The sequence below is a fragment of the Oryctolagus cuniculus genome, chromosome 12, assembly GCF_051225735.1.
Source record: "Oryctolagus cuniculus isolate XC-2025 breed Fujian yellow rabbit chromosome 12, ASM5122573v1, whole genome shotgun sequence".
In the NCBI taxonomy this organism is placed as follows: domain Eukaryota; kingdom Metazoa; phylum Chordata; class Mammalia; order Lagomorpha; family Leporidae; genus Oryctolagus; species Oryctolagus cuniculus.
The window spans coordinates 3,138,031-3,163,434 of NC_142878.1; the positions used below are offsets into that span (position 1 = coordinate 3,138,031).

Sequence of the window (25,404 nt, forward strand, 5' to 3'; positions counted from 1 at the left end):
AACTCTTCCAAGTACATCTCAGAAAAGAAGCAACAGCACACTTCCAGCACCCGTTGAGCACTCTGCGCACCAAAGACAGGGCAGCAACACAGGCTGCGGCTCCCGGAATGTTCCCGTCTATCTATCCCAGCTGCCTGCACACGCTGAGCCCCGTGCACTGAGCCCACGTCACGTCGTCTGCATTTCTCTGGTAAACAAAGCCACAAACTCTGGTGAGTGGGGCTGAAGTCGTGGCTGGCTCCCTCCTCGGGGGCGTGGGGCTCTGAGGAGTGAAGGGGAGGAAGTCGCCTGGCCTCGGGCCCCGGCTAGGGTGGCAACCGGCCCTGAGCACCAGAGCCGCCGGCCGGACCCCACTCTCGCCCTCCATGCCGGGCAGGAGGCAGGGATGGACGCGGCCAGGTCCGTGCTCTCTGGACACAGCCTGGGCCCACCTGCCAGGGCTCCCTGCTGCTCCCACTGGAGATCGCTCAAGCCACGCAGGCACGCTTCACGTGTAAAGCTCTTTATTGGTGAGCCCACGCTGCTGAAGCTCCACCCAGGATCTGGAAGGCACTGGCGGCGGCCGCTCCCTCCAGGCACGGTGCCCGCCCGCTGGGCAGCTGGGGCCGCACCAAAGGCCAGGAACCCGGCGTTTCCGAAGGCCTTAGCTGCCAGCACACACGGTGAGCCAGTCCCAGCCAGGAGGGGAGGGCGCGCGCTCCCGGCCACAGGGCTCAGTCTGTTTCCAGTTCACTCCTCTGCAGGACAGGGGAGAGGAAGAAAGAGCAGAGGAGGCAGGATGCCGCCAGGGCTTCCCGGGGCTCCCCCTCCGGCACGCAGCACCCATGCCCGTGGGGGCCCCCACCACACTGGCAGCCCCTGCTCAGGAAACCCAGGGGCTTGAAAGTGGGGGGAATCGGGCAGGCCGGGGTCCCCTCCCACACAGCGGGAGACAGAGAGGGGTGACACCTTCTCAAAAGCCAAACCCCAGGGTGCACAGGCTCAGCTGCAGCCCAACCCCGGGGCGAGGCTGTGGGAGGGGCTTCCGCCAGGCGGGGGACCGCCACCAGGCAGTGCGTTTTTATTCAGCCAAGCCACCACCACTTCACCCACGCGGTGCTTCTGTTCTGGGCAGCTTCTAAGACAAACAGCGGGCCGCCACAGGGCAGAGAGGCGCACGGACAGCACAAGATGCCCGGAACCAGACCCAGGGAGCGCTTTCCCACGGCAGTTACCTAAGCCGCATACACACGTGTACACACACACGCGCGTGCACACATGTACACACGTCGTTCCCTGATACTCGAAACCGCCTGCGAACGCGCCGTGCCCATCGTGGGACCCTTTAGGAAGGGAGCGGAGCCGTGGCCGTGTTCACCGCTGGCAGGTGGCCCCACTCGGCGGCCGCCCGGCGGGCAGGTCCAGGGGCAGCGCGGTGGAGACTCCTGGTCCTCAGGCCCCTGTGCATTCTCTACCTCCCCGCTGGGCCCCTGGGCAAGGCCGAGCCCCCCGGAGGGGAGAGGGTGGTGCCATTTTAAAGGGGCCACCGAGACGGCGATGGTGACTGCGGCGTGGAGCGCTGGAAACAGGCTTGCTGTGACCTTGAGCGATGAGTGTGCTGGAGTCTCCCAAGTTGTGCTTGCTTTGGTTTTAACCCCTCGGACGCCAGGTGGCTCCAGATCCTTCACAGCCCAGGCTGCAGCTGGCCAAGTTCCCACAGCACGACAGCAGGCTGGCAGACGGGCTCTACCTGAAAGCAAAGGACGCCCGGAGTCAGCGGCTCGGCCAGCGCGCAGCCCGCCCTGACCGCAGCAGCCTCCGGCGCTAGGTGGCGCTCTCCTCCCCATCCCTGCACGCAGCCCGGCCTCAGGACCTGGCGCATGCGCGTGGAAGGCGCCCCTCCCGCCCGGGAAACGCCTTCCCTTCCCTCAGCCCCTGCACAGACCACCGGCACACAGCACCTTGCTTTTTCCCCGAAAAGTATTTATTTGAAAGGCACAGTTAGAGCAGGAGAGGGAGAGAGACAATGAGGTCCTCCGTCCGCTGGCTCACTCCCCAGATGGCCGCAGTGGCCGGGGCTGGACCCGGTGGAAGCCAGGACCCAGGAGCTTCCTCCAGCTCTCCCCAGGACTTAAGTCATTTTCCACTGCTTTCCCAAGGGCCTTGGCAGGGAGCTGGGCCATACGTGGAGCAGCTGGGACTCGGAACAGCACTCAAATGTGATGCCAGCACTGCGGGCAGCAGCCTAACTCACTGCACCACACCACCAGCCCCACTCCTCACTCCTGCAGCGCCCCCCGGCCCCGCCCCATCCTGGTCCTTCTATGGCTGTCTATGCCAAGGGCGGTACACGGCAGAAGCCAACAGTACAACCTCTGTTGTGATGGAAAAGCAGCCAAGGGGGCGGCGCTATGGCGTAGCAGGTAAAGCCGCCACCTGCAGTGCCGGCCTCCCATATGGGTGCCAGTTTGAATCCCGGTTGCTCCACTTCCGATTCAGCTCTCTCCTATGGCCTGGGGAAGCAAAAGATGGCCCAAGTCCTTGAGCCCCTGCACCCACATGGGAGACCCAGAAGCAGCTCCTGGCTTTGGATCAACGCAGCTCCGGCCATTGGGACCAACTGGAGGTGAACCAGCGGATGGAAGACCTCTCTCTCTGTCTGTTTAACTCTTTCAAATAGGTAGATAAATCCCTCCATGAGAGGGGGAGCGACACCCGACCCTGCGCTGTTCTCCTTGCCCGGCCCTTCCCGGGTTTGCTGCCGTTCCCCCATTCGCGGAGGAACGACTCTGTCCCGGGTTAGCTGCCGGCCCCCGCCTCCGCGGAGGGGCGGCACCCCCGCCGCTTTCCCCGCTTCCGCAGAGGAGCAGCACACCGCCGACCGGCTCTCTCGGGGGCTGCTCAGATGTTCCTCAGGTGTTGCTCCTTTATAGTCCTCTTCCACCAATCCTTGCTCTGCTGCCCACACGCCGAGCACGCTGCTCTCCTCCAATCAGGAGCAGGATCAGCTCCTGCAGCTTATCAAACTGGTGAGGCAGCTGCGTAGAGGTTGTTTGCTGTCTCTCAGCGCCATATTGTGGAGAGCAGATGCATAGAATTGGTCTTAGTTCCAGTAACTTAGTCTAGTCTCAGTTGCTCCCCACAGAAGGGGAGGAGAGGGGAGGGGAGAGGAGGAGAGGGAAGAGAGGAAGGGAGGGAGGGAGGGAGGGAGGGAGGAAGGAAAGAAGGAAGGAAGGAAGGAAGGAAGGAAGGAAGGAAGGAAGGAAGGAAGGAAGGAAGGAAAAGAAAAGCCGGCACAGAAAGCACAGGATGCCTGGAACAGCTGTGCTCCAGTAAAGCCCCGTGGACACTGAACAGGGAACTGTGATTTCTGTCGTTGTTGTTGTGAACTGTGCTGTCACAGGGCTCTGTTTCAACCACTGAAACGTAAACCCAGCCCTAGTGACTGTCCGGGAGCAGGCAGTGGGTCACACGTGGCCCCGGGCTCATGCAACTGTCAGATCAGTGCTGTGTCCTGCCAGGGCCAGGCACTTCCACAGGCAAGACCCCCGTCAGAGCCTGCTCACCTGGCAGCCCCTGGCCCAGGCACCGTCAGAACACAGAGGGGAACGTGTGCAATGAATGCCATCTGCAAACTGAACCTGTGCCCGGGCCCCAACTCCAGGGACCTGGGAAGGACAGAGCCATCACCTACCGGCGCCGACCACAGACACCACCTAACCACGCACTGGATAGACATAAAGCAATGAACTTAAAGTTATTTCTGGGGGCAGCATTCTGGAATAAGGGTAAACCACTGCCTGCAACGCTGGCATCCCATACAGGCGCTGATTCAAGTCCTGGCTGCTCCACTTCTGATCTGGCTCCCTGCCAATGCACCTGGGAAGGCAGCGGAGGATGGCCCAGGTGTTGGGTCCCTGAACCCATGCGGGAGACCCAGATGAAGCTCCTGGCTCCTGACTTCAGCCTGGGCCAGCCCTGGTCATTGCAGCCTTTGGGGAGTGAACCAGCGGGAGCAGGAGCTCTCGTTCTGACCCCCCCCCCCGCCCCGCTCTCTCTAATGCTGGCTCCTTGGAGTTCCTCCCAGTCCTCACAGCCTGCAGCCACCCACCTGCCAACACGCCCGGCAGTGCAGCGGCTCATCCTCACCGGAGCGTGGGAAGCCCAGGGTGGGCAGAGGGTCCACAGGGACTCAGAGCCACAGCAGGGAGTGAGCGCGTCCCCCCGTCGGTCTTGTCCCAGCGGAGCTCTGCTCCCCACGCAAGGCACCAGCACCGTGTGAGCGGCACGGTAGGAACCCCATCAGCCGCTCATTCCGCTCCTGCAGGAAGCTCCAGCCGAAGGCAGGGGAGGGGTGGACACAGGCGGGCACCCACGTGGGCCACGCACAGAACTGGGGCAGAGGCCCCTCCTTGTGGAGGCAGGGCTGGCAGGGCTCACACCCCCCACAGGAGGGACAGCGACATCTGCCTCTCCTGGCGGCAGAGCGGAACGAAGTCTCCTTGCTAACCCAGGATTCACAGAGACCCCAAAGGGCCCCACAGCTGCACCTGGGGCCAACCAGGATCAACACATACAGCCAAAACCCGAAGGCCTCCTCCTGGGATCTGGGCCCTCTGGAAGGCGGGGGCTCTGCGTACCCCACTGAGCCAGTGTTTCTGATTCTCTGGTTCAGCTAGACACCCCCCCACACGTGGCCCTGCACGCTGCGGCCTCTTCCCAGGGACTCCTCCAGCCCCAGCGGCACGCAGCGACTGCAAGGGCAGCCAGTCAAGTCCGCGGGCCTGCTCCCCCTCCTCCCTCTGCATTTCCTGCCTGGCCCTGGGCACGAGATGTTATCAGAGGGCTACATGCGTAGCCACAAGAGGCCTCACCCACCCTGCTGGCACCAAAAACACCACTTTCCTCTTCCACTCAATCGTAAAATAGCCCAGAGTCAGGTCTCCACGCACCCGACTTCAAGGCAGTCTGTCCTGGAAAGAACCCGCACACCCGGACGAGCTCTGTCCAAATAGGAAAAACCAGACCCTGCGCACAGGCAGCCCGCAGCTCTCCAGAAATGAACCAGACCCACAGGGAGCCTAGAAATCGCATTCTCAGTGCTCCTTGACCTGAAAAGCGGCTCACAAGGGCGAAAATGTCCCGAAACAGCACGTACAGCACAGTCCCATTCCTACACAAACGAACGCCCCAGAGATGTCCCCACGCACGCCAGGGGTTCACGGTGAGGTCCCCACGCAGGCCAAGGGTTCACGGTGAGGTCCCCACGCACGCCAGGGGTTCACGGTGAGGTCCCCTTGCACACCAGGGGGTCACAGGGAGGCCGCAGGGGATCCAGTTCCCTGCTCTTCCTCTGCAGGTTCTACGATGCAGCTCCAGCTGTTGCGGCCATTTGGGGAGTGAACCTGCGGATGGAAGATTCTCTCTCTCCCTCCCTCCTTCTCTCTCTCTCTCTCTCTCTAACTTTGCTTTTCAAATAAATAATTAAATCTTTTTTTCTTTCTTTCTTTTTTTTTTGACAGGCAGAGTGGATAGTGAGAAAAAGAGACAGAGAGAAAGGTCTTCCTTTTGCCGTTGGTTCACCCTCCAATGGCCTCCACGGCTGGCGCGCTGCGGCCGGCACACCACGCTGATCCAAAGCCAGGAGCCAGGTGCTTCTCCTGGTCTCCCATGGGGTGCAGGGCCCAAGCACTTGGGCCATCCTCCACTGCACTCCCTGGCCACAGCAGAGAGCTGGCCTGGAAGAGGGGCAACCGGGACAGAATCTGGCGCCCCGACTGGGACTAGAACCCGGTGTGCCGGCGCCGCTAGGTGGAGGATTAGCCTATTGAGCCGCGGCGCTGGCCAATAATAAAATCTTTAAAAAGAATTTTTTACAAAAATGAAAAAAAGAATGAGAAGTGAGGGTGGGGCCACAGCTCAGATGCTACAAAGATTTAGACGGCGACGAGAAGCGAATGTGTTGACTTGCAGAGAATACGCTTGAAAACGGAGAAACGGATAAACCTGAGTCGGAGACCAGATGGCCCCACTGACCCCTACAGCCGCGTTCCACCCAACACAGGAAAGAAGCGCTCCAGCCGGACACAGCCACCCAAGAGGGAACGAGGAAACACGGCCCGGGGCATTCTGGTTTTGTCTTTGTCTTTGAAAGGCAGACAGAGACAGAGACAGACACACAGGCCTGCATCTGCTGGGCCACCCCCCAGCTGACCGCAGCAGCCAGTCCTGGCACAGCCCGAAGTCAGCAGCCCGGGACGCCACCCAGCTCTCCCAGGAGGCAGGGACCCCAGCACCTCAGCCACCACCGTGCTGCCTCCGCGGTGTGCATCGGCAGGAAGCAGGACTCGGGCCAAGCGCGGACTTGAACCCGAGGCTCTCGGACATGGGACGGGGGTCCTCCCCACCAGCCCAGGCTGGTAAAGCTTGTGAGAGCCTGAGGAGCCACCAGAGCCCAGGAGATGACACAGCGGAGCTCGGCCCCTCAGGGAGCCCCGGAGCCCAAGTAACCCTCCGCACACAGTCGGCAGCAACGCCGGGCCCGTGCAGCTCCACCGGGCCCCGAGCAGCTCCACCGGGCCCGTGCAGCTCCACCGGGCCCCGAGCAGCTCCACCGGGCCCCATGCAGCTCCACCGGGCTCCCTCCCCCGTGCAGCTCCCTCCCACGGGCGCTCAGTGACTTCCTCCCAGAGAACCACCACGCTGAAGATGACCTCCATAAAGCCTGGAAAAGCGTCCAATGAAAACCTGCAGCAGCCACCTAGGAACGGGGGGGGGGGGGGGGGGGCTGCGAGGGGGCTGCGAGGGGGCTGCGATGAGGGGTCACGGAAACCCCACCAGCAGGGCCGGCGCTGTGGCGCAGCTGGGGAAGCCACCACCTGCCACACCGGCTCCCACACCGGCTTCCCCTTGTGTCTGGGCTGCCGGCTCCCTGCTGATGGCCTGGAAACAGCTGTGGAGGACGGCCCGTGACCCGCGTGGGACCCCTGCACCCATGTGGGAGACCCAGACGAAGCTCCTGGCTCCTCCTGGTCCAGCCCTGGTCACTGCGGCCACTTGGGAAGTGAACCAGCGGACGAAAGATCAGTCTCTTCCTCTGTAACTCAAATAAATAAATACATGGAGAGAAGAAAAGAGGGAGTAGGGAGACAGGGAAAGCGAGGGAGGGAGAGAGGGAAAGGGGGGAGGGAGGGAGGGAAAGAGAGGGAGGAGAGGGAGGGAGGGAGGGAGGTGAGGCCGTGCAGTGGGGCCGGGGTCTGTGGCCCCTCAGAGCAGGTAGGACGTCCTCCACAAGCAGGCCGCCGGCTGCGGCTGGAAAGCTGTCTCTCCACCCACCGGCATCTCCCCACTAACAGCTTCCCTGCTGCGTGTGTGACCTCGCGGCCTTAAGCCACACCTCCAGGGTGGGCGCAATCTTCCACCCAGAGCTGGCAGAGGAGGGGGCTCTCTCTGGGGAGAGTCGGACTGGCTCCAGGAGACCCTGGTTATCTTGTGTGGCCTTGGGGCTTTAAGCCACACCTCCAGGTGGCTGCCATCTCTGACCCAGAGCTGGCAGGGGAGGGGGCTGGGCCCTAAGGACACAGACACCTCCAGGAGACCCTGCTACCTCCATGAGCCCCAAGCCAATCAACATGCGTGCGTGAGACCCCCGTCCAGTGGGCACCCCCACCCAGTGAGCAGACAGCACGCCTTAGACACCGGGACACCTCCTCGGGGCCAGCGGCCGCTCGGGCTCTCCTCCTGGGCTCCTCCCGGGCCAGACGCTCTCTCTGTCACCTGCCAATCAAATAAAAGCTTCTTTCCTGTCAAATAAAAGTCTCTGCAAGCTGTTCCCCGGCTTTTTATTTCTATACCGGGCTGAGGAAAAGAACCCAGGAGACAGGCTCCTGCGACTGCCCCCCCAGACCGGTAATAGGCGGGAGGGAGGGTGGGAGGCATGCAGGGGCGAGCAGGGGTGGGGGCATGCAGGGGCGGGCAGGGGTGGGGGCATGCAGGGGCGGGCCTGCCTGCTAGCCAACACTCCCCTCATGGCCCGGCAACAGAAGCACCCCAGCCGCCATCAGGAGTTGGCCGGGGCCTGAACCCCACTGCCACCCAAGAACAACCCAGAGGCCAAGTACAAGAAGCCTCGACAGAGAGGCTCTCAGCGGCCTCACCGCCGTCCATGCACAGAGAACCCCGAGAGAGGGCGGCCTGCAGTGCCCGGCTCCGAGCCAGCACCCTGCTGACGCCCACTCTGCAGACGGCGGCCGACGGCCCAAGTACCGGCCCCTCCAGCGGGGAGAGCCCGCCAGAGCCCCAGGCTCCCGGCTCGGGACTGGCCGGGCCCGGCAGATGCAGGCATTTGGGGAGTGAACAAGAGGATGGAGGACCTCCCTCTCCCCTCCCCCGTCACTCCCCTCCCCCTCCCTCCTCCCCTCCCCCTCCCTCCCTGTCCCTTTCCTGGCAAGGTTGCTGTATAAAAGGAAACACCTCGCCTCCCCTCCCTTCCCCTCCCCCCGTCACTCCCCTCCCCCTCCCTCCCGGTCCCTTTCAAATAAAATGAAAAAAAGAAAGCCCAAAGCAGCCACAGTTCTAGTCCTGGAATCAGCAAGAACTTGGCAAGGCTGCCGCGTAAGAGGAAAGGCCGCACCCCCCTCCCCTCCCCTCCCCTCCCGTCACCTCGCCTCCCCTCCCCTCGCCTCCCCTCCCGTCCCCTCCCCTCCCCTCCCCTCCCCTCCCCTCGCCTCCCCTCGCCTCGCCTCCCCTCCCCTCGCCTCCCCTCCCCTCGCCTCCCCTCGCCTCCCCTCCCCTCCCCTCGCCTCCCCTCCCCTCCCCTCCCCTCCCCTCGTCTCCCCTCACCTCCCCTCCCCTCCAGTCCCCTCCCCTCCCCTCCCGTCCCCTCCCCTCCCCTCCCCTCCCCGCACCTGTACTTGATGTCGAACACTGTGGCGTCCTCGTCGTCGTCGTCCTCCTCGTTCAGCGGCGCCATCTCCACGCGCTCGGCTGGCGTGGTGATGACGTCATACTTGCGTGTCTTCTTGAGCCTCCGGCCGGACCTGCGGGGGAGAAGGCGGGGCCTCAGGGGCGGCCGAGCGCGGGGCCGCCCGGTGGCCGGAGCCTGGCCTTGCCCAGCCCCCGGCCTGCAGCCCACGCGCCCAGTGTAGACGGAGCCAAGCGGCAGGGCCAGGCTGGGGGCGCAGCCCACGCGCCCGGTGTGGACGGAGCCGAGCGGCATGGCCAGGCTGAGGGCAGTTGGGGGCGCCCGGTGTGGACGGAGCCGAGCGGCGTGGCCGGGCTGGGGGCAGCCGGGGGCGCCCAGTGTGGAAGGAGCCGAGCGGCGTGGCCAGGCTGGGGGCGCAGCCGGGGGCGCCTGGTGTGGACGGAGCCGAGCGGCAGGGCCAGGCTGAGGGCAGCCGGGGGCGCCCAGTGTGGACAGAGCCGAGCGGCACGGCCAGGCTGGGGGCGCAGACCGGGGCGCCCACCGTTTCCCTCAGAGTCGGGGTGGGAGATGCCTGCAGGCGCCGTTCTCTCCCCCTCCATCGCGGGCAGCGCCCTGGCCCTGTCCTGGTGGCTGTTTCTCCGTGGGGCGGCCCCACTCGGGAACGTGTGTCTCGTCCCTCACCGTGGGCTGACTCCTGCACCTGTCTGCCCACGCCCACATCAGGAGCAGCCCTGGAAGACACGAAGCCGCCTCCGGCAGAGCCGCTCCAAGTCCCCGACAGACGCTGGGCAGGGACGCCTGCTCAGGCCGGGCAGCCCCGGAATCCACTAGGGGACAGGGCGGATCTCCAAGGCGGGAGGCAAGGCCGCCCACCGCACACTCGGCACAACCAGAGGACCAGACCTGAACGCAGACGGCAAAACCTAGGAGACAACAGGACACTCCAGAGCCACGAAGAGAAAAAGATGACAAACTCATCCACGCGGAAACGCTACAAGTCAAGTCCAAGTCGAAGAGGCGGGAGTGGTGACAACTCAGCTCCTTGGTGCGTTCCGAGTCCTACTCGTCGATAAAAAACCAGTAACCTGAGTGACAGGCCCAGGACACGGCACAGGCAGCTCTTACACACACACACACACACACACACCCCTGGCCCAGGACACGCACACCAGTTCCCACAGGCACACACCTGGCCAGCGGCCTTGCGTTTTAGTGAGAAGCACCGAGTCTCACACTCAGTGAGGAAGTGAAAATCCAGTCCTCACAGAGAACCATTTTCCACCTCTAAGTGGAGCGAACATCAGATGCCTGTTGGCAAGGATGCATGAAACTCTCACTTCTGCCCACGGGCGTGCGAACCGTCACAGCACGGCCAGGAGCCGGCTGCCAGGGCCTGGCTGCCACCAAGGAACGGGCCGTGGCCAGCAGTCCCCTTTCTAGGAACTTGTGCTGGGGACCCGCCCCGCCCACGTGCAACAGCTCCTCCCGGGCCACCAACGGGGACGGCGGGGACAGACGCTGACCCTGCAGGATGCATGAACTCCGCCGAGCAGCCAACACGCAGAGGCGGCCTCTCGGAGGTGGTAGGTGATTTTAAACCTGGATATGCCCTAAGGTGGAACAACTCCTTTTTTTTCCGATTTATTTATTTATTTGCAGGCACGGGGCCAGTGCTGTGGTGGAGCAGGTAAAGCCGCTGCCTGCAGTGCCAGCATCCCATATGGGCGCCAGTTCAAGTCCCAGCTGCTCCACTTCCCTTCCAGCTCTCTGCTGTGGCCTGGGAAAGCAGAAGAGATGACCCAAGTCCTTGGGCCCCTGCACCCACGTGGGAGACACAGAAGAAGCTCCTGGCTCCTGGCTTCAGATCAGCACAGCTCCGACCATTGTGGCCAACAGGGGAGTAAACCAATGGATGGAAGACTTCTCTCTCTCTCTCTCTCTCTCTCTCTCTCTCTCTGCCTTTCCTTCTCTGTGTAACTCTGGCATTCAAATAAATAGATAAAATCTTTTAAAAAATTTTTTGACAGGCAGAGTGATAGGATGGAGAAGAGTGAGGTCTGTTTTTATTTTATATTTATTTATTTGAAAGGCAGAGTTACAGAGAGGCAGAAAGAGAGAGAGAGGTCTTCCATCCACTGGTTCACTCCCCAAATGGCCACAACAGCAGAAAGTCAGGAGCCAGGAGCCAGGAGCTTCCTCCGAGTCTCCCATGCAGGTGTAGGAGCCCAAGGACTCGGGCCATATCCCACCGCTTTCCCAGGCCACAGCAGAGAGCTGGATGGGAAGTGGAGCAGCTGGGACTTGAACCAGCGCCCATATGGGATGCAGGCACTGCTACGCTACAGCCCTGGCCCCGAGCATGCTGTCTTCCATCTGCTGGTTCACTCCCCAAATGACCACCAGTGGCCATGGCTGGGCCAGGCCAAAGCCAGGAGCCTGGAACTCCAGCCGAGTCTCCCACATGAGGGGCGGGGACCCAAGCACCTGGGCCCTCTCCAGCCGTCTTCCCAGCAGCCTTACCAGGAACGCTGGAGAGGGAGCAGGGCAGGTGGACCCAAACCAGCGCTCCGGTACAGGTGCCGGCACAGCGAGCAGTGGCTGACCCTGCTATGCCACGACACCTGTCCCAAGAGGCTTTTAAAAAGCAACAGGGCCAGAGCTGTGTCATAGTAGGCTAAGCCTCCACCATCCCATATGGGCTGTGGTTGGTGTCCCAGCTGCTCCTCTCCCTATCCAGCTCTCCGCTCGGCCTGGGAAAGCAGTGGAGAATGACCCAAGTATTTGCGCCCCGCACCCACGTGGGAGAGCAGGAGGAAGCTCCTGGCTTCAGATCAGCCCAGCTCCAGCCATTGCAGCCATCTGGGGACTGAACCAGTAGACAGAAGAACTCTCTCTCTCTCTCTCTCTCTCTCTCTCTCTTTCTGTCTTTAATTCTCCCTCTCCAATGAATAAATAATAACACAACCTTTATTTTTAAAAAAAGCAACATGACACAGCATATGTGTAAAAGATAGGCGGGGGCCAGCACTGTTGCTTAACAGGTAAAACCGCCACCTGCAGTGCCAACATCCCATATGGCCCCCGTTCAAGTCCCGGCTGCTCCACTTCCCATCCAGCTCTCTGCTACGGTCTGGGAAAGCAGAGATGGTCAAGCCCTGCATCCGTGTGGGGGCCCAGAGGAAGCTCCTGGCTCCTGGCTCCAGATCAGCACAGCTCCGGCCACTGTGGCCATCTGGGGAGTGACCCAGCGGATGGAAGACCTCTCTCTCTCTCTCTGTCTCTGCCTCTCTGTAACTCTGCCTTTCGTACAAATAAATAAATATTTTTAGAACAATAATAGAATAAAAGATATGCAGGGCACCTACACACGACAGTACCAAGTCTGACCCCCATTGCACCACATAAAAGAATTAACTCCACCATTCACACAAAATCCCTCAAAATGGAATTTCTATGTAAGTGTATACACACGTAAGACTTCTATGCAGGAGCTACAACTAGAACGCTGCAACCAGAATGCTTTAGTCTCACCCACTAAAGATCAATGGACCACGTCACACCTGCTAAAAACCACACGAGATACCACATCACACCTGCTAAAAACCACATGGACCACATCACATCCACTAAAAACCACAAATACCACGTCGCACCTGCCAAAAACCACGATGCCACACCCACCCACAGCACAGTCACCGCCTGGGAGAGGACGCGGTTGCGGAACCTGCAACCCTCACATTGCAGTGAGATGTGGAATCACACAGCATTCTGGGAAACAGCCGGGCAGCTGAGCTCCCCGGCAGGTGCCTCCGAGCCAGGCAAACGCCTGTCCACATAAACCTGCACACGGGGGTCCGAGCAGTAGCCAGAGGGCAGGGCACCTCCAAGACCCACCCAGGGACCGCCCTGGTGAAAGGCAGCCCTGCCCCTCAGCAGAGCACGGCCTGGCAGGAAAGAGGAACTCGCCCGTGCAGAACGCCAGTGAGTGCTGGAGGACACCAAGAAGCAAGCCACTCCCCAGCCCACACGCCGTGCAGCCCCGCTCCCACGTGAAGCCAGCACACGGAAATCCACGGACTCAGTGAAGCGGGGTTGCCTGGAGCCGGGGGCGGGCACGGGCAGGGCACAGGGCAGGGTGCCGGCCAGGGATGCAGGGTTTTGGTGTGGAGAGACGACGCGGTTCTAAAGCTGACGTCACTGAGGGACACACACGCTGAGCACACAGACGACCACTTTATGAACACTAGCGGACACAGATGTGTGTGTGCGTGGTAAACTACAGGATCTCTTTCTACATTTGTAAAATCACTCTGGGAAAACTCCCAAGAAAATGACAGCTGTCGGTGAGGTAAGCTGGGTGGCTGGGGGGTGGGGGGGTAAGATTTTCCACCATAGACTTTTCTGTTCCTTGTCAACTTTGAGCCACATGAACATATGACCTATTTTTAAAATAAGTAAATAAATAAAATTCAAAACAAGTGTCTTAGTCCATTTTCATGGCTGTCACAGAACGCTTGAGGACAGTTTCTTAAATACTTTATTTATTTATTTATTTAAAATTAGAGTTAGAAAGAGAGAAGGAGAGACACAGAGAGAGGTCTTCCACCCGCTGGTTCACTCCCCAGATGGCCACAATGGCCAGGGCTGAGCCAGGCCTAAGCCAGGAGCCAGGAGCTTCCTCCAGGTCTCCCATGTGGGTGCAGGGGCCCAAGCACTTGGACCATCTGCTGCTGCTTTTCCCAGGCCACCAGCAGGGAGCTGGATGGGAAGTGGAGCAGCCAAGACACACACCGGCAGCCATATAGGATGCTGGCACCGCAGGTGGTGGCTTTACCTGCTGTGGCACGATGCTGGACCTTTTTAAATTCATTTACTTGTGAGACAGTGCAACTGAGACAGAGACAGAGAGCTCCTATCCTCTGGTTCACTCCCCAGATAGCTGCAACAGCCAGGGCTGGGAACTCCGTCCAGGTCTCCCATGTGGGCGGCAGGAGCCCACGCAGCTCAGCCATTCCCCTGCTGCCTCCCGGGGCGCACTGGCGGAAGGTGGAGTCAGGAGTCAGACTGGAGAGGGGCCCAGGTTCTCCTACACGGGACGTGGGGTCTCCCCCAACAGGTGACTGCCTGCCCTGGTGGTTTTCTGTGCTGTTTCAGAGGGGTTTGTTCTAGAGGCTGAAGCCCAGGACCAGCGGCTGCACCTGCTCAGGCTCTGGCAAAAGCTGTGCTGCCCTGTGGATGGCAAAGCGCATGAAGGGCGAGGGGCGGAGAGGGGACCGGACACCCTACAGCATCCACTGACCGGATAACTAACCCACTCTCAAGAGAGCCACGTTAATCCCTCCAGGAGGGCAGAGCGCCGGCCTCTCTGTTACACAGCAACTGACCAGCCTCGTCCAGTGCAAATCGGTAACTGCTAAGCTGGTCCAGGCTGCCCCTCCGGCGGGAGGCCCTTCGCAAGGCCACCTGGAGACCACCCACCAGCCCAGCTCCTCTGCGGCACCTGGCACCAGGAGAGAGCTCCCTGCTCTCCTGGCACCGGGAAGCAGGTGAAACGTGAGAAACCGGGAAGGAAACCCGAGACTCAGGACTGAAGAAGGAAGCCCTGCAGGACAGTGGAAGAGTTTGTTTACCAGGGCAACGTCCACGTGGATTCCAGAGCCGAGATGAGCACAAATGCCGCAGCCGGCGCCGCACGGGCGCAGATGTCACTCACGGACAAGTCAGCAGGGAGCAGAGCAGAAGTGACTTCCCTGTACCGTGCTGCCGAGCTGGCCTCCGGTGTCTCCATCCTTACCAGAAAGACAGGGCTGGTGCTGTGGCACAGTGGGTTAGGCTGCCACCTGCGTTGCCGGCATCTCGTATGAGCAATGGTTTGAGTCCCGGCTGCTCCACTTCTGATCCAGCTCCCTGCCAGTGTGCCTGGGAAGGCAGCCCAAGTCCTTGGAGCCCTGACCCGGACGGATGGAGTTCCAGGCTCCTGGCTTCGACCTGGCCAAGTCCCAGCTGTTGCAGCCACTTGGGGAATAAACCAGCAGATGGCAGATTGTGTGCATGTGTGTGTGTGTGTGTGTGTGTGCGTGCAGCGAGGGCTTGCAGAGTGGACGCAGCCGGGCGCGTGGGCTCAGCCCCACCCCTGGCCTGGGGCTGCCCCTCCCTGCACACTGCAGCTCCTGTGTCCCAACACCCAGCCAAGCGCAGTGACTGGAGTTCCAGGTCAGTAACCCCATTGTCCCAGGAAACCACGACACACGAACCAGCGCAACCAGCATGTGTGACGTAAACACGGCGCACACGTGATGACGCAGTGTCCGTGCTCGTCCGGAGCCAGGGAGACAGAGCAGCGCCATGCCCAGCCCAGGTGGGGACACCTCCCCAGCCCCTGACCGTCCGACCCGTGGACAGGGGCCTGGCACCTCCAGCTGTCCCATCTGCCCGGGGGAGCAGGAGAGGAGACTCACGTGAAGACCCCAGATTTTAGGTGTTCTCAACCACCTCAGCTGCTAAAAACAGCACGCAGTTCAGACACCACAACACGCGTGGGGGCAGACACCACAACACGCGTGGGGCCAGACACCACATCACACATGGGGACCAGACACCACATCACACATGGGGACCAGACACCACAACACGCGTGGGGGCCAGACACCACATCACGTGTGGGGGGCAGACATCACATCACGCGTGGGGGCAGACACCACATCATGCGTGGGGCCAGACACCACATCACGCATGGGGGCCAGGCACCACATCATGCATGGGGGCCAGGCACCACATCATGTGTGAGGACCAGACACCACATCATGCGTAGGGGCCAGACACCACATCACTTGTGGGGGCAGACACCACATCACGCGTGGGGACCAGACACCACATAACACGTAGGGGCCAGACACCACATCACGCGTGGGGGCCAGACACCACATCATGTGTGAGGACCAGACACCACATCACGCGTGGGGGCCAGGCACCACATCATGTGTGAGGACCAGACACCACATCACTCATGGGGGCAGACACCACATCACACATGGGGGCAGACACCACATCACGCGTGGGGGCAGATACCACATCACGCGTGGGGGCCAGACACCACATCATGTGTGAGGACCAGACACCACATCACGTGTAGGGGCCAGGCACCACATCACTCGTGGGGGCCAGACACCACATCACTCGTGGGGGCCAGGCTTGGGCAGCCTCTGCCCTTGCTCCTGGCTGTGCTGACCTGGTCCTGGCTGCACAGCACAGGCGATGGACCGGTGCACGCGCTGGCCCCAGCATGCACCACGGCTCAGGGGTCCCTGCTGCTGCTTGTGTACCCCAGCTGCTTCCTCTTGCGCCCCCTCAGGACTGACCAAGCAGCACCACGGTGACCCCAACGCTGGCCGCCGGCACGTGGCTCAGCCTGCCCTGCAGGATCCTGCCACGGAGCCCGGGTACGGGTGACTCCGTGGGTTTCACCTGCTCTGTGCCCGGCCCCTGGGGGGCAGGCCCAGCCCTCACTGTCCGCACCAGAATCAGCCCACCCCCACCCGTGTGACCTGTGCCCAGCCACAGCAGTGCCCAGGGCCTGGTGCTGCCGCGTTTGCAAAGGGCTGGGTCTGCTTTACTTTGCAGGCGGTGCCAGGTGGGGGGTGGGGCTCACGCGGGGAGCCAGCAGCACGGGGACAGGAGGGGCTTTCGGGGGCCTGACCACTGCCGGGAGGCCCCAGCGCTCCTCCTGGCGGCCACCTGTCCCTGCCACGTGGGGGGAGGCCTGGCAGGTCAGCCCTCTGCACCCCTACTCCAGAGGCCACTCCTCCTGGCAAACGCTCCCAACCCCTCCACTCCGAGCCCAGGCGCCCTGCTGCAGGGCCGGCCTTTGTGTGATGGAGCTTCACCTGTGCCCGGCTGCAGCCACGTACCACCACGGGCTCACTCGGCAGACGCAACGCTGATCGCCACGCTGACCTCGTCCCGGCCGCTCCCGCATGCACCTGCTCCACTCGCTCCCCGCTCCTACTACAGATCCCAGCCCTCCAGCGGGCGCTGCTGTCTCCCTAAACCCACCGTGACGGCCAGTCAGCCAGACCACCCTCAGGGCCTTGGTCTGCCCACCCAGCTGCACCTCTGGTTGGAGGAAATGTGAAATCCTCAGCACACAGCCCGGCACACAGGAAGGGATCAATAATTATAATTAAATATAATAATAATAATTAACAACGACTGGTCATCGTGGTTCTGATCAACATCCTGATTTCCAAGTGACTGCAAAACCCACCCACAGCAAAACCTGCTCCTGCGCCTGGCCCGGGGGGACCCCACTTCCCTTCCCCCACCCCGGCCTGGCCCAGGAGGACCCCACTTCCCTTCCCCACCCCAGCCTGGCCCGAGGGGACCCCACTTCCCTCCCCCCAACCCCAGCCTGGCCCGGGGGGACCCCACTTCCCTCCCCCACCCCAGCCTGGCCTGGGAGGACCCCACTTCCCTCCCCCACCCCGGCCTGGCCCGGGAGGACCCCACTTCCCTTCCCCCCAACCCAGCCTGGCCTGGGAGGACCCCACTTCCCTCCCCCACCCCGGCCTGGCCCGGGAGGACCCCACTTCCCTCCCCCAACCCCGGCCTGGCCCGGGAGGACCCCACCTCCCTTCCCCCACCCCAGCCTGGCCCTGGGAGGACTCCACTTCCCTTCCTCACCCCGGCCTGGCCTGGGAGGACCCCACTTCCCTCCCCCACCCCGGCCTGGCCCGGGAGGACCCCACTTCCCTCCCCCACCCCGGCCTGGCCCGGGAGGAGCCCACTTGCCTCCCCCACCCCGGCCTGGCCCGGGAGGACCCCTCTTACCCCCATGCTGGCTAGCCCGCTCCTCTGTCCCCAGGGCCAGCCTTCCTCACCTGACCAAGTGGCTCCCCTTGGAACTGGGGCTCCTGACCCACCGGGCAGAAGCCGTCAGGGCTCTGCCCTCCCTGCCAGAGGTAAGCAATGTCCCTGGGCCTCCAGCGAGCGCCCGGCCACCTCAGCACCCTCCAGCGAGCGCCCGGCCACCTCAGCACCCTCTGTTCCCCAGGCGCTCGTCAGACACCCCAGGAGAATGCTCTGTCCATTCAGCCGTGTCTTCCGGTGCTGGACAGACCCAGCCGGACACAGAACCCCCACAGGGGGCGTCCGTCCTGCCCTTCCCACAAACTCACCGGGTGCCCCCCGCAGCCCTCCACTCTGCCCTGGGGTGGAGGAAGGGAGGTGAGAGGGGCTCCGAATGCAGAGACCCCCACAGCGCAGCCTCCAGGGCGGGAAGGGCCCCGCCCACGCTCCTGCCGGCTCTCTAGGGGAGTCACCCGCAACGCGGACTCCCGGCAGGGCGCCTTGGAACTGCACAGACGTCTCCAAGTGGAATCCTAACAGCATGATCCTAAATCCACGGTCCCAGCCAGGCCCGAAACATCAGCCATAAACATGGTCCCCGAGAGGACACGAGACACCCAGCCTCCCTGTGGAACTCCCGAGGGGGGGGGGGTCCTCCCCGCCCCCACCCAGCCCTCCACGTGCCTGCTGTCCTGGAGTGCGCCAGAGGGCGGGAGCCTGGGTTAAAGAGGATTTCGCTCCAGAAGGAACCGGGGCTCACGGCCTGGGAACGGGGGCAGTCACAGGGTACCCCCATCACAGCGCACGTGAACGGTAAACCCACGACTTCCTCTGTAGGGGCTCTGCGGCAGATGAACCTGTCACTGTGCACCTGTCCAGGTGTGCCGGCCGCCGTCTGGGCAGAAGCAGGAGCAGCAGGCCGGGTGTGAAACACACCTGTCTGCGGAGTGTTTTAAAAACAAGAGGACACACAGGCTGGCGCCGCGGCTCACTAGGCTAATCCTCTGCCTGCGGCGCCGGCACACCGGGTTCTAGTCCCGGTCGGGGCGCCAGATTCTGTCCCGGTTGCCCCTCTTCCAGGCCATCCCTCTGCTGTGGCCCGGGAGTGCAGTGGAGGATGGCCCAAGTGCTTGGGCCCTGCACCCCATGGGAGACCAGGAGAAGCACCTGGCTCCTGCCTTCGGATCAGCACAGCACACCAGCCACAGTGGCCATTGGGGGGGTGAACCAACGGAAAAGGAAGACCTTTCTTTCTGTCTTTCTCTCTCACTGTCCACTCTGCCTGTCAAAAAATAAATAAATAAATACAAGAGGACACTCAGGGCATAAAGCCAAGCCAGGACCTGGGCTCATACAATCTCCCTCTGCGCAGCACTAATTAACAATGGGAAACAGACGCCGGTTAACCTGCTCACGTCGGAGCCCCAGCCGCCCCAGGGCACCCGCTGAAGGGGGCTGTCCCGAGCACTTGGGTGCTGAGCAGCCTTGGGGGCCCTGCTCACGAGAGGCCAGCAGCAAGGTCCCCGGCCCCACCCGAAGCTCTCCGGACACAACCGACGACTCTGCCCCGGTGAAGACCACCCAGGGGCCGGCTCCTGTCCTCACGGAGAGAGGCATCAAAGCCACGCTCCCAACTCAGAGAGGGAAAAACCTGACCCTCTGCTGTGTCCAATGTGTCCAACACTTCCCCGTTCTCACACAAACTGAGTATGGGAGGTGAGTATTCGCCACTTCTACAGCTGCCCTCAGGTCTCAGCGTGAGCGAAAGGATGGCTGTCCTGCTGGGTGCCAGGGCGACACCCCCGAAACATGGAAGGAGCAGAGGGCACCCGCGGGACGTCATGCACACGCGTAGATGGGCCAACAATGACTCCAAAACACAGCACGGAGCAGAGGGCACCTGCGGGATGTCATGCACACGCGTGGATGGGCCAACAATGACCCCAAAACACAGCATGGAGCAGAGGGCACCTGCGGGACGTCATGCACACGCGTGGCTGGGCATAAAGCATTCAGGCGGCAGGGAAACGGGTCACGAATAACACACTACAAAGACAGTCACCCTCCCACACGCACACACGATCTGCACACCCACTATATAATTTAGGGTTACTTTCAGTGACTTCGAAGAACACACGCTGCTTTGTAGCAGGAGAAGGGGCTGCGTGGAAAATGGAGTGGAAAGACACGTGTGTTTCCATACAAGAGCACTTCGAACCCGTGCACACGAGTGTCCTTCAGAAAGTTCACGGATCACGCCTATCACGAAAAGCACGCGTGGACTTCACGGCAGTTTCGCACCCAAAGCGACCTCACCTTCAACTCCGTTTCCCCACAGCTCTTAAAGGCCCCTTGTTCCACCCGGCGTCAGCACCGTTCTCCACGGGTTTCCTTCTAACCCCCGACTGTTTCACCAACGCCCAACTGCTGGGTGTTTGAGCCAAGGTCCGACTGTGGGCACTGGGCCGTGTGGGTCATTCAACCTTTTTCACAACAGAGCGGTTTCTCCAAGAACCAACGCGCAGGCACCGGCCTTTCTCTGATCAACTCCAGAGGCGCTGCCGTGAAACACACGCCGGGGATCAGGACCGCTGTGCGAGGGGACACGCGTGCAGTTAACAGAATCCGTACGCTGCTTCTGATTTCAAGTGTCCTGAGACCCACGACCTCCTACAGTCTGGCTAGGTTTCCGGGCAAACAGACAGGAAGGCCACCAAGGGGCTAGGACGCACGCGACACTGTCCCCCTGTCTACACGCGTGCAAAGGAGAGCCCCCCACCAAGCATAACCCAGCCCCACGGGGTCCGGCCAGAGCCGCGCGCCCCGTCACAGAGAGAGAGAGAGCAAACGCTTGGGAGAGCAGCATTCTTTGGCTAAAAATATCCACAAAACACCGCTGTGCCAGGAGCCACACTGGGTGTCAGAGATGCACAGGGCAAGGCCCAGCCCTGCTCCAGAGCCGCCAGCCTGGAGAGACGGGGACGCACCCAGAGCCGCAGCAGGGGAGAGGGTCAGAGCAGGACGAGGCAGCCCCACCGCGCAACACCCCTGCAGAAGCCCTGGAGGTCCAGCGGGCAGAGGGCCGTGGAGAGCCAGCCCTGCCCCTGCACCAGGGCTGGACGGGAGGTGAGGGGGTGGGCGGGAGACCAGCACCCCAGAGAGGCCGGACCCCAGAAGGACGGGTGCCACTGTGAGGCTCAGGGCGGGCAGGCAGCAGCGGCAGGAGCTTCCCTGGGGGAAGGCGGTGTGGGCAGGGGTGAGACCGGCCCGGGGGATGCAGAGGGGACAGCAGGACTCGGTGCCTGCGTACAAAGGCGGTGGAGAGCAGATGGCTAAGAGGACCCCAGCCAACAGCGCAGGCATCTGGCAAGCCTGATGGAGGGACCCGCAGAGGCTGTAGCGGGGGGAGCGACCACGGAGCAGCAGCTGGAGGTGCCAGCCCTGCGGGGGCCACACCAACTTGCAGAGTGTGCTGGCATCTCCACTTCCTCTGCTCTCTGGGATTCAACTCTCTCACCTGCAGAGGAGGGAGCGGGTCTGTGCAGCCCCCGGGGCCTTCCTGCTGTCCAACCCTGCAGGAGCCAGGGAGCAGCAGGGGGACCCGCCGGGCAAGAGCGCCTTCCGGGAAGAGGAGGCGGGTCCTGCCCGGCGCTGGCATCCCCCCTGCCATCGCCCAGGACTGAGTGCCGCTCCCCCGCTCAGACACAGGCCGGGCCGCACATCTGGCCGCCTGCTGCCTCCTCTCCACCCCCACCCACTCCTGGGTGATAACAGGGGACAGGAAAAGTAGTTCAAACACTTCTTAAAGAGAACTCAGCCTCGAGGGCACTGCCTGTTTTGAGCTGAATGTTTCCAACCTGCAGGCTCGGAGCTGCTCCTGGCTCATGGTCAGCCCAAGGCAATCAGGACCGCTTAATGACAAACAGTGGCGTCTCCACTGAGTGCCAGGCCCGCCTCCAGCCGGATACCCCTGCCCTAAGGGGGCACTGTGCCCTGTGCAGGAGCTGAGCCCAACAGAGCGCAGGAGGGCTGGCAGCCGGCTGCAGTAGGCTGGGCCCAGCTGGGGCCCCACAGGCGCCCCTGAAGTTGGGGGGGAGAGGGGTGAGGCCGCGGCAAACACCCAGCCTCAAGTGGCTGAGCCCAGGGCAGACCTCAGCAGGCAGCCCCTCCCCCTGCCTCCACGGGGCCTGGCTCCTGCCCCTGCATGGAAAACACTGCCCGCCTGCCGGGGAGGGTGAGCTGGGCCCCAGCCTGCGACAGCTGATCAAACACTGGAGCACCCCTGCACTTGCAAGTGGCGGGGTTGGCCCTGCAGCGACCCCCCCCCCCCACACACACACCCAGAGCTCCGGGCCAAGGCACGCGGGGCTCATTTCCTGCAAAAACAGGATTTCCCAGGCACTCAGAGGGCCGTCGGCCTGCATTCTCTGGGTCCCAGCCACCTGGCCGCTCCAGGGACCCGGGTCATCGGGCCCAAGTCCCCGGACACTTTCTCTGCAAACTTGAGCAACCTCCAAGGGCACCCCAGGTTGTTCCTGGGGCAGCCTGGTCAGGCAGGGGAACCATTAGCCCTCTCCCCTCAACACCAGCCCCACACCCACCCACCTCGCAACAGAAAGCCACGGGGGCCACCGAGGACCACCAGGCAACCGGCTCCAACCCCAGGCTCAAAGCGCCCCCCAACGGGCTCTTGGGGACCTACCCCGGCCCTTGCATTAGAAACTGTAGGGAAAGAAATGCGGCAGGTGGGGAGGGGGAGGGGCAGCCGATGCAGGAACGGAACAGGGAGCGCAGGACCAGGTCAGACCGACCTGGTGCAGACTGGGATAAGCCCTCGTGCCTCTGGGAAATGGGTGCAAGGCTAAACCTCGCGGCCAGCGTCGGCGCGGCGTTCACAGATGGAACCCAGGACTTGCGCTCCGCGTGGTTAAAGAAAAGCGAAAAGACGCCCGACGACGCGCCCGGGAGACCCAGGCAGCCCCGGAGGCGTCCACCGGGAGACCCTGCCAGCCCCGGAGGCGTCCACAGGGAGACCCTGCCAGCCCCGGAGGCGTCCACCGGGAGACCCTGCCAGCCCCGGAGGCGTCCACCGGGAGACCCTGCCAGCCCCGGGACCCGGCGGGGCGGCGCGCGACGGGAGGGGAGCGCGCGGGACCCACCTGAGAACGCGCAGGAGCAGGCAGGCGACGAGCAGCGCCGAGAGGGCGCACGCCACGATCACGGCCGCCTTCAGGGCGGGCAGGTCGCGGAGCAGCGTGGACACGCGGGTCATCAGGGCGTCGCCGGTGCCGTTGAAGCCGCCGGCGCGGGTGTCGTTGCCCGGCCGCGGGGCGGGCGGCGGCGCAGACTCGGCCGTGCGGGCGCCGGCGGCGGGCGCGGCCAGCAGCGCGAGCAGCAGCAGCGGCAGCAGCGGCAGCAGCGGCGCGGGGCGCATGGTGCGGGCGAGCGCGCGTGCGGCGGCTGAGCCGTGCGCGCCGGCGCCGAGGCTGCGCGATGCTGGGCAGGAAGCGGCGGCTCCCGGAAGAGCCCGCGCCGTCGCCGCCGCCACCGACACGTCGCGCGGAGCCATTCGGCCGGCGGCGGCCCCGGGGGGCGGGGAGAGCCCGACGCGGCTCGCGGCCCCTCTGTGCCCGCTCATCCTCCGGGACAGGTGCCCCCCTGCCCTCGTCCGCGGCGCGGCGGGAGCGCCCAGCAGGATGCTGGTGCCCGCGGCTCCCCTGGTGCCCGCTTGCTCTCGGGGTCTCCCACCCGGGACCTCAGTTTTCCACGCGTGCTGCGCCCCGCTGGGGGCCGGGCTGGGGGGTTGACGCCCCCTCCCAGGCCGAATTTCAGACGCGGGGCATCACTGCTGTGGGAGTGGCGAGGGCACCTCCGGGGCCAGGACTGCCCTACGCCAGAGCCTGGCGCTGGTGGGAGCCAGCCATTGCTGCAGGAATTACCCGGAAACATGGTAGCTGCAGACGGCACGCGCGGGGCTCTGCCCGGGGCTGTCCAAGGCTGCGGTCAAGTGTCCCGCACGCTGAATGCGGGAAGGGTCTGCTTCAGGCTCACCACACACCTGCTGGCCAGGTCCGGCCTCTTGCAGACCCGAGCCTCGGTCCCTGGGCGCTGTTGGCCACAGGCCACGCTCAGTCCCTCACCACGTGGGCCGTCTCACAGAGCAGCTCGCCCCACCCTGGTGCACAGGCCACGTGGGCAGTAGCGAGAGTCGGCCCAGCGCCAGGAGAGCCCCGTCCTGGAGACCCGAGCGTGCCCTGAGGAGGAAGTCCCAGGCCCGGTCCTGCCGTAGATTCCTGCTGATGTACACGTCCGCCGGCAGCAGGTGACGCCTGAGCCGGTGGGTCCCGGTCACCTCCGGGGGAGGCCTGGGTTGAGGTCCTCTCCCCAGCGCCAGCTGTTGTCGGTGTTTGGGTAGAGAACCAACAGAGAGGAGCTCCCTGTGTTTCTACCACAGCACCACCCACACACACACATCAGCGTCCCAAATAAAACACAACTAAAAGGTCGCATTCTCAGGGTCAGAGATGACAGACGGGAGAGAATTCCCTGGAGAGCCGCTCTCCGTGTCAGCACTTCGGGCACCGCAGCCTCCTGCCTTCCTGAGCTGGGATCCACGCAGTCTGGATAAGAGGTCTGCCCACGGAGTGACCTAACCGCTGAATGCCAGTTTGAACACGTAATCTAGGGCGCCAGGGCCGGCACAGCGGGCCAAGCCGCCACCTCAGACACTGGAATCCCATATGGGTGCCATCCCGGCTGCTCCACCTCCAACCCAGCTCCGTGCTAATGCACCTGGGAAAGCTGCAAAAGATGACGCAATCCTGGGGCCCTACCACTCGTGTTAGAGACCCAGATAAAACTCCTGGCTTCAGGCTTTGGCCTGGCCCGGCTGCAGCCGTTGTGGCCGTTTGGGGTGGGAACCAACAGGTGGAAGATCTCTCTTCCCCCCTCTATGTAACTCCGCCCTTCAAATAAATAAATAAATCTAAAAAAATAAATAAGGACAATGTCAGCCACCTCGGCAAGGTCGTGGGTTTGATCGCTTAACACCGGCTGCACACCAGGCTGTGGGAGGCGTTGGTCCTCCTGACCATCGCTTGCTTAGCGCTTGCCCTACACCTCAGTGCCTTCAGCATTCTGACTCACATAACCATGAACGACGGCACTGGTAGCCTGGAACACTGGTCACGGGCGGCAGAAGCCCACTGTGGTTGCTTTCAGGAGGAGGAAGTCCCGGAGTCAACCAGAAGCCACAGCCGGCGTTGGTCACGTGTGGCCTGGCACCTCTGGGGTCCCTGGGACCCCAGGGCATCTTTGGAGCAAGCGCCAGCCCCGTAATGATCCCAAGACACGGCTCACCCCGACCACCACGTGGACATCCACACTCGTGGTGCCGATGCACAGAGAAAATCCGAAGGTGCCTGAGCTGGGACCCAGGCAGAGCCCAGTCCCGGTGATGGACGTCTTCACACCTGAGCGCTGCTTATAAAGAAGCAAAAGGGCCTGGCGCTGTGGCGTAGCGGGTGAGGCCGCCGCCTGCAGTGCCAGCATCCCATGTGGGTGCCGGTTCGGTCCTGGCTGCTCCACTTCCAATCCAGCTCTCTGCTAGGGCCTGGGAAAGCAGTAAAAGATGGCCCAGGTGCTTGGGCCCCTGAACC

The 25,404-nt window shown here is 62.9% G+C and overlaps 1 protein-coding gene across 1 annotated transcript; it reads right to left on the minus strand.

The window, feature by feature from the left end:
* Positions 1-486: 486 nt before the first annotated feature.
* On the minus strand, positions 487-23,329 carry FAM174B (family with sequence similarity 174 member B). The gene is made up of 3 exons (XM_070053480.2): positions 22,906-23,329; positions 8,886-9,017; positions 487-1,729 (listed from the first exon to the last, which is right to left on the minus strand). The coding sequence occupies exons 1-3, from the start codon at positions 23,313-23,315 to the stop codon at positions 1,726-1,728; spliced, it is 546 nt and encodes a 181-aa protein (XP_069909581.2). The 5' UTR covers positions 23,316-23,329; the 3' UTR covers positions 487-1,725.
* Positions 23,330-25,404: the final 2,075 nt, after the last annotated feature.

Excerpts from the sequence above, each read along its gene's own strand:
- FAM174B (XM_070053480.2), bottom strand. The coding sequence starts at position 23,315 with ATGGCTCCGCGCGACGTGTCGGTGGCGGCGGCGACGGCGCGGGCTCTT. Across the intron at positions 9,018-22,905 it reads CTGCTCCTGCGCGTTCTCAG|GTCCGGCCGGAGGCTCAAGA; the intron begins GTGGGTCCCGCG and ends TCTCCCCCGCAG.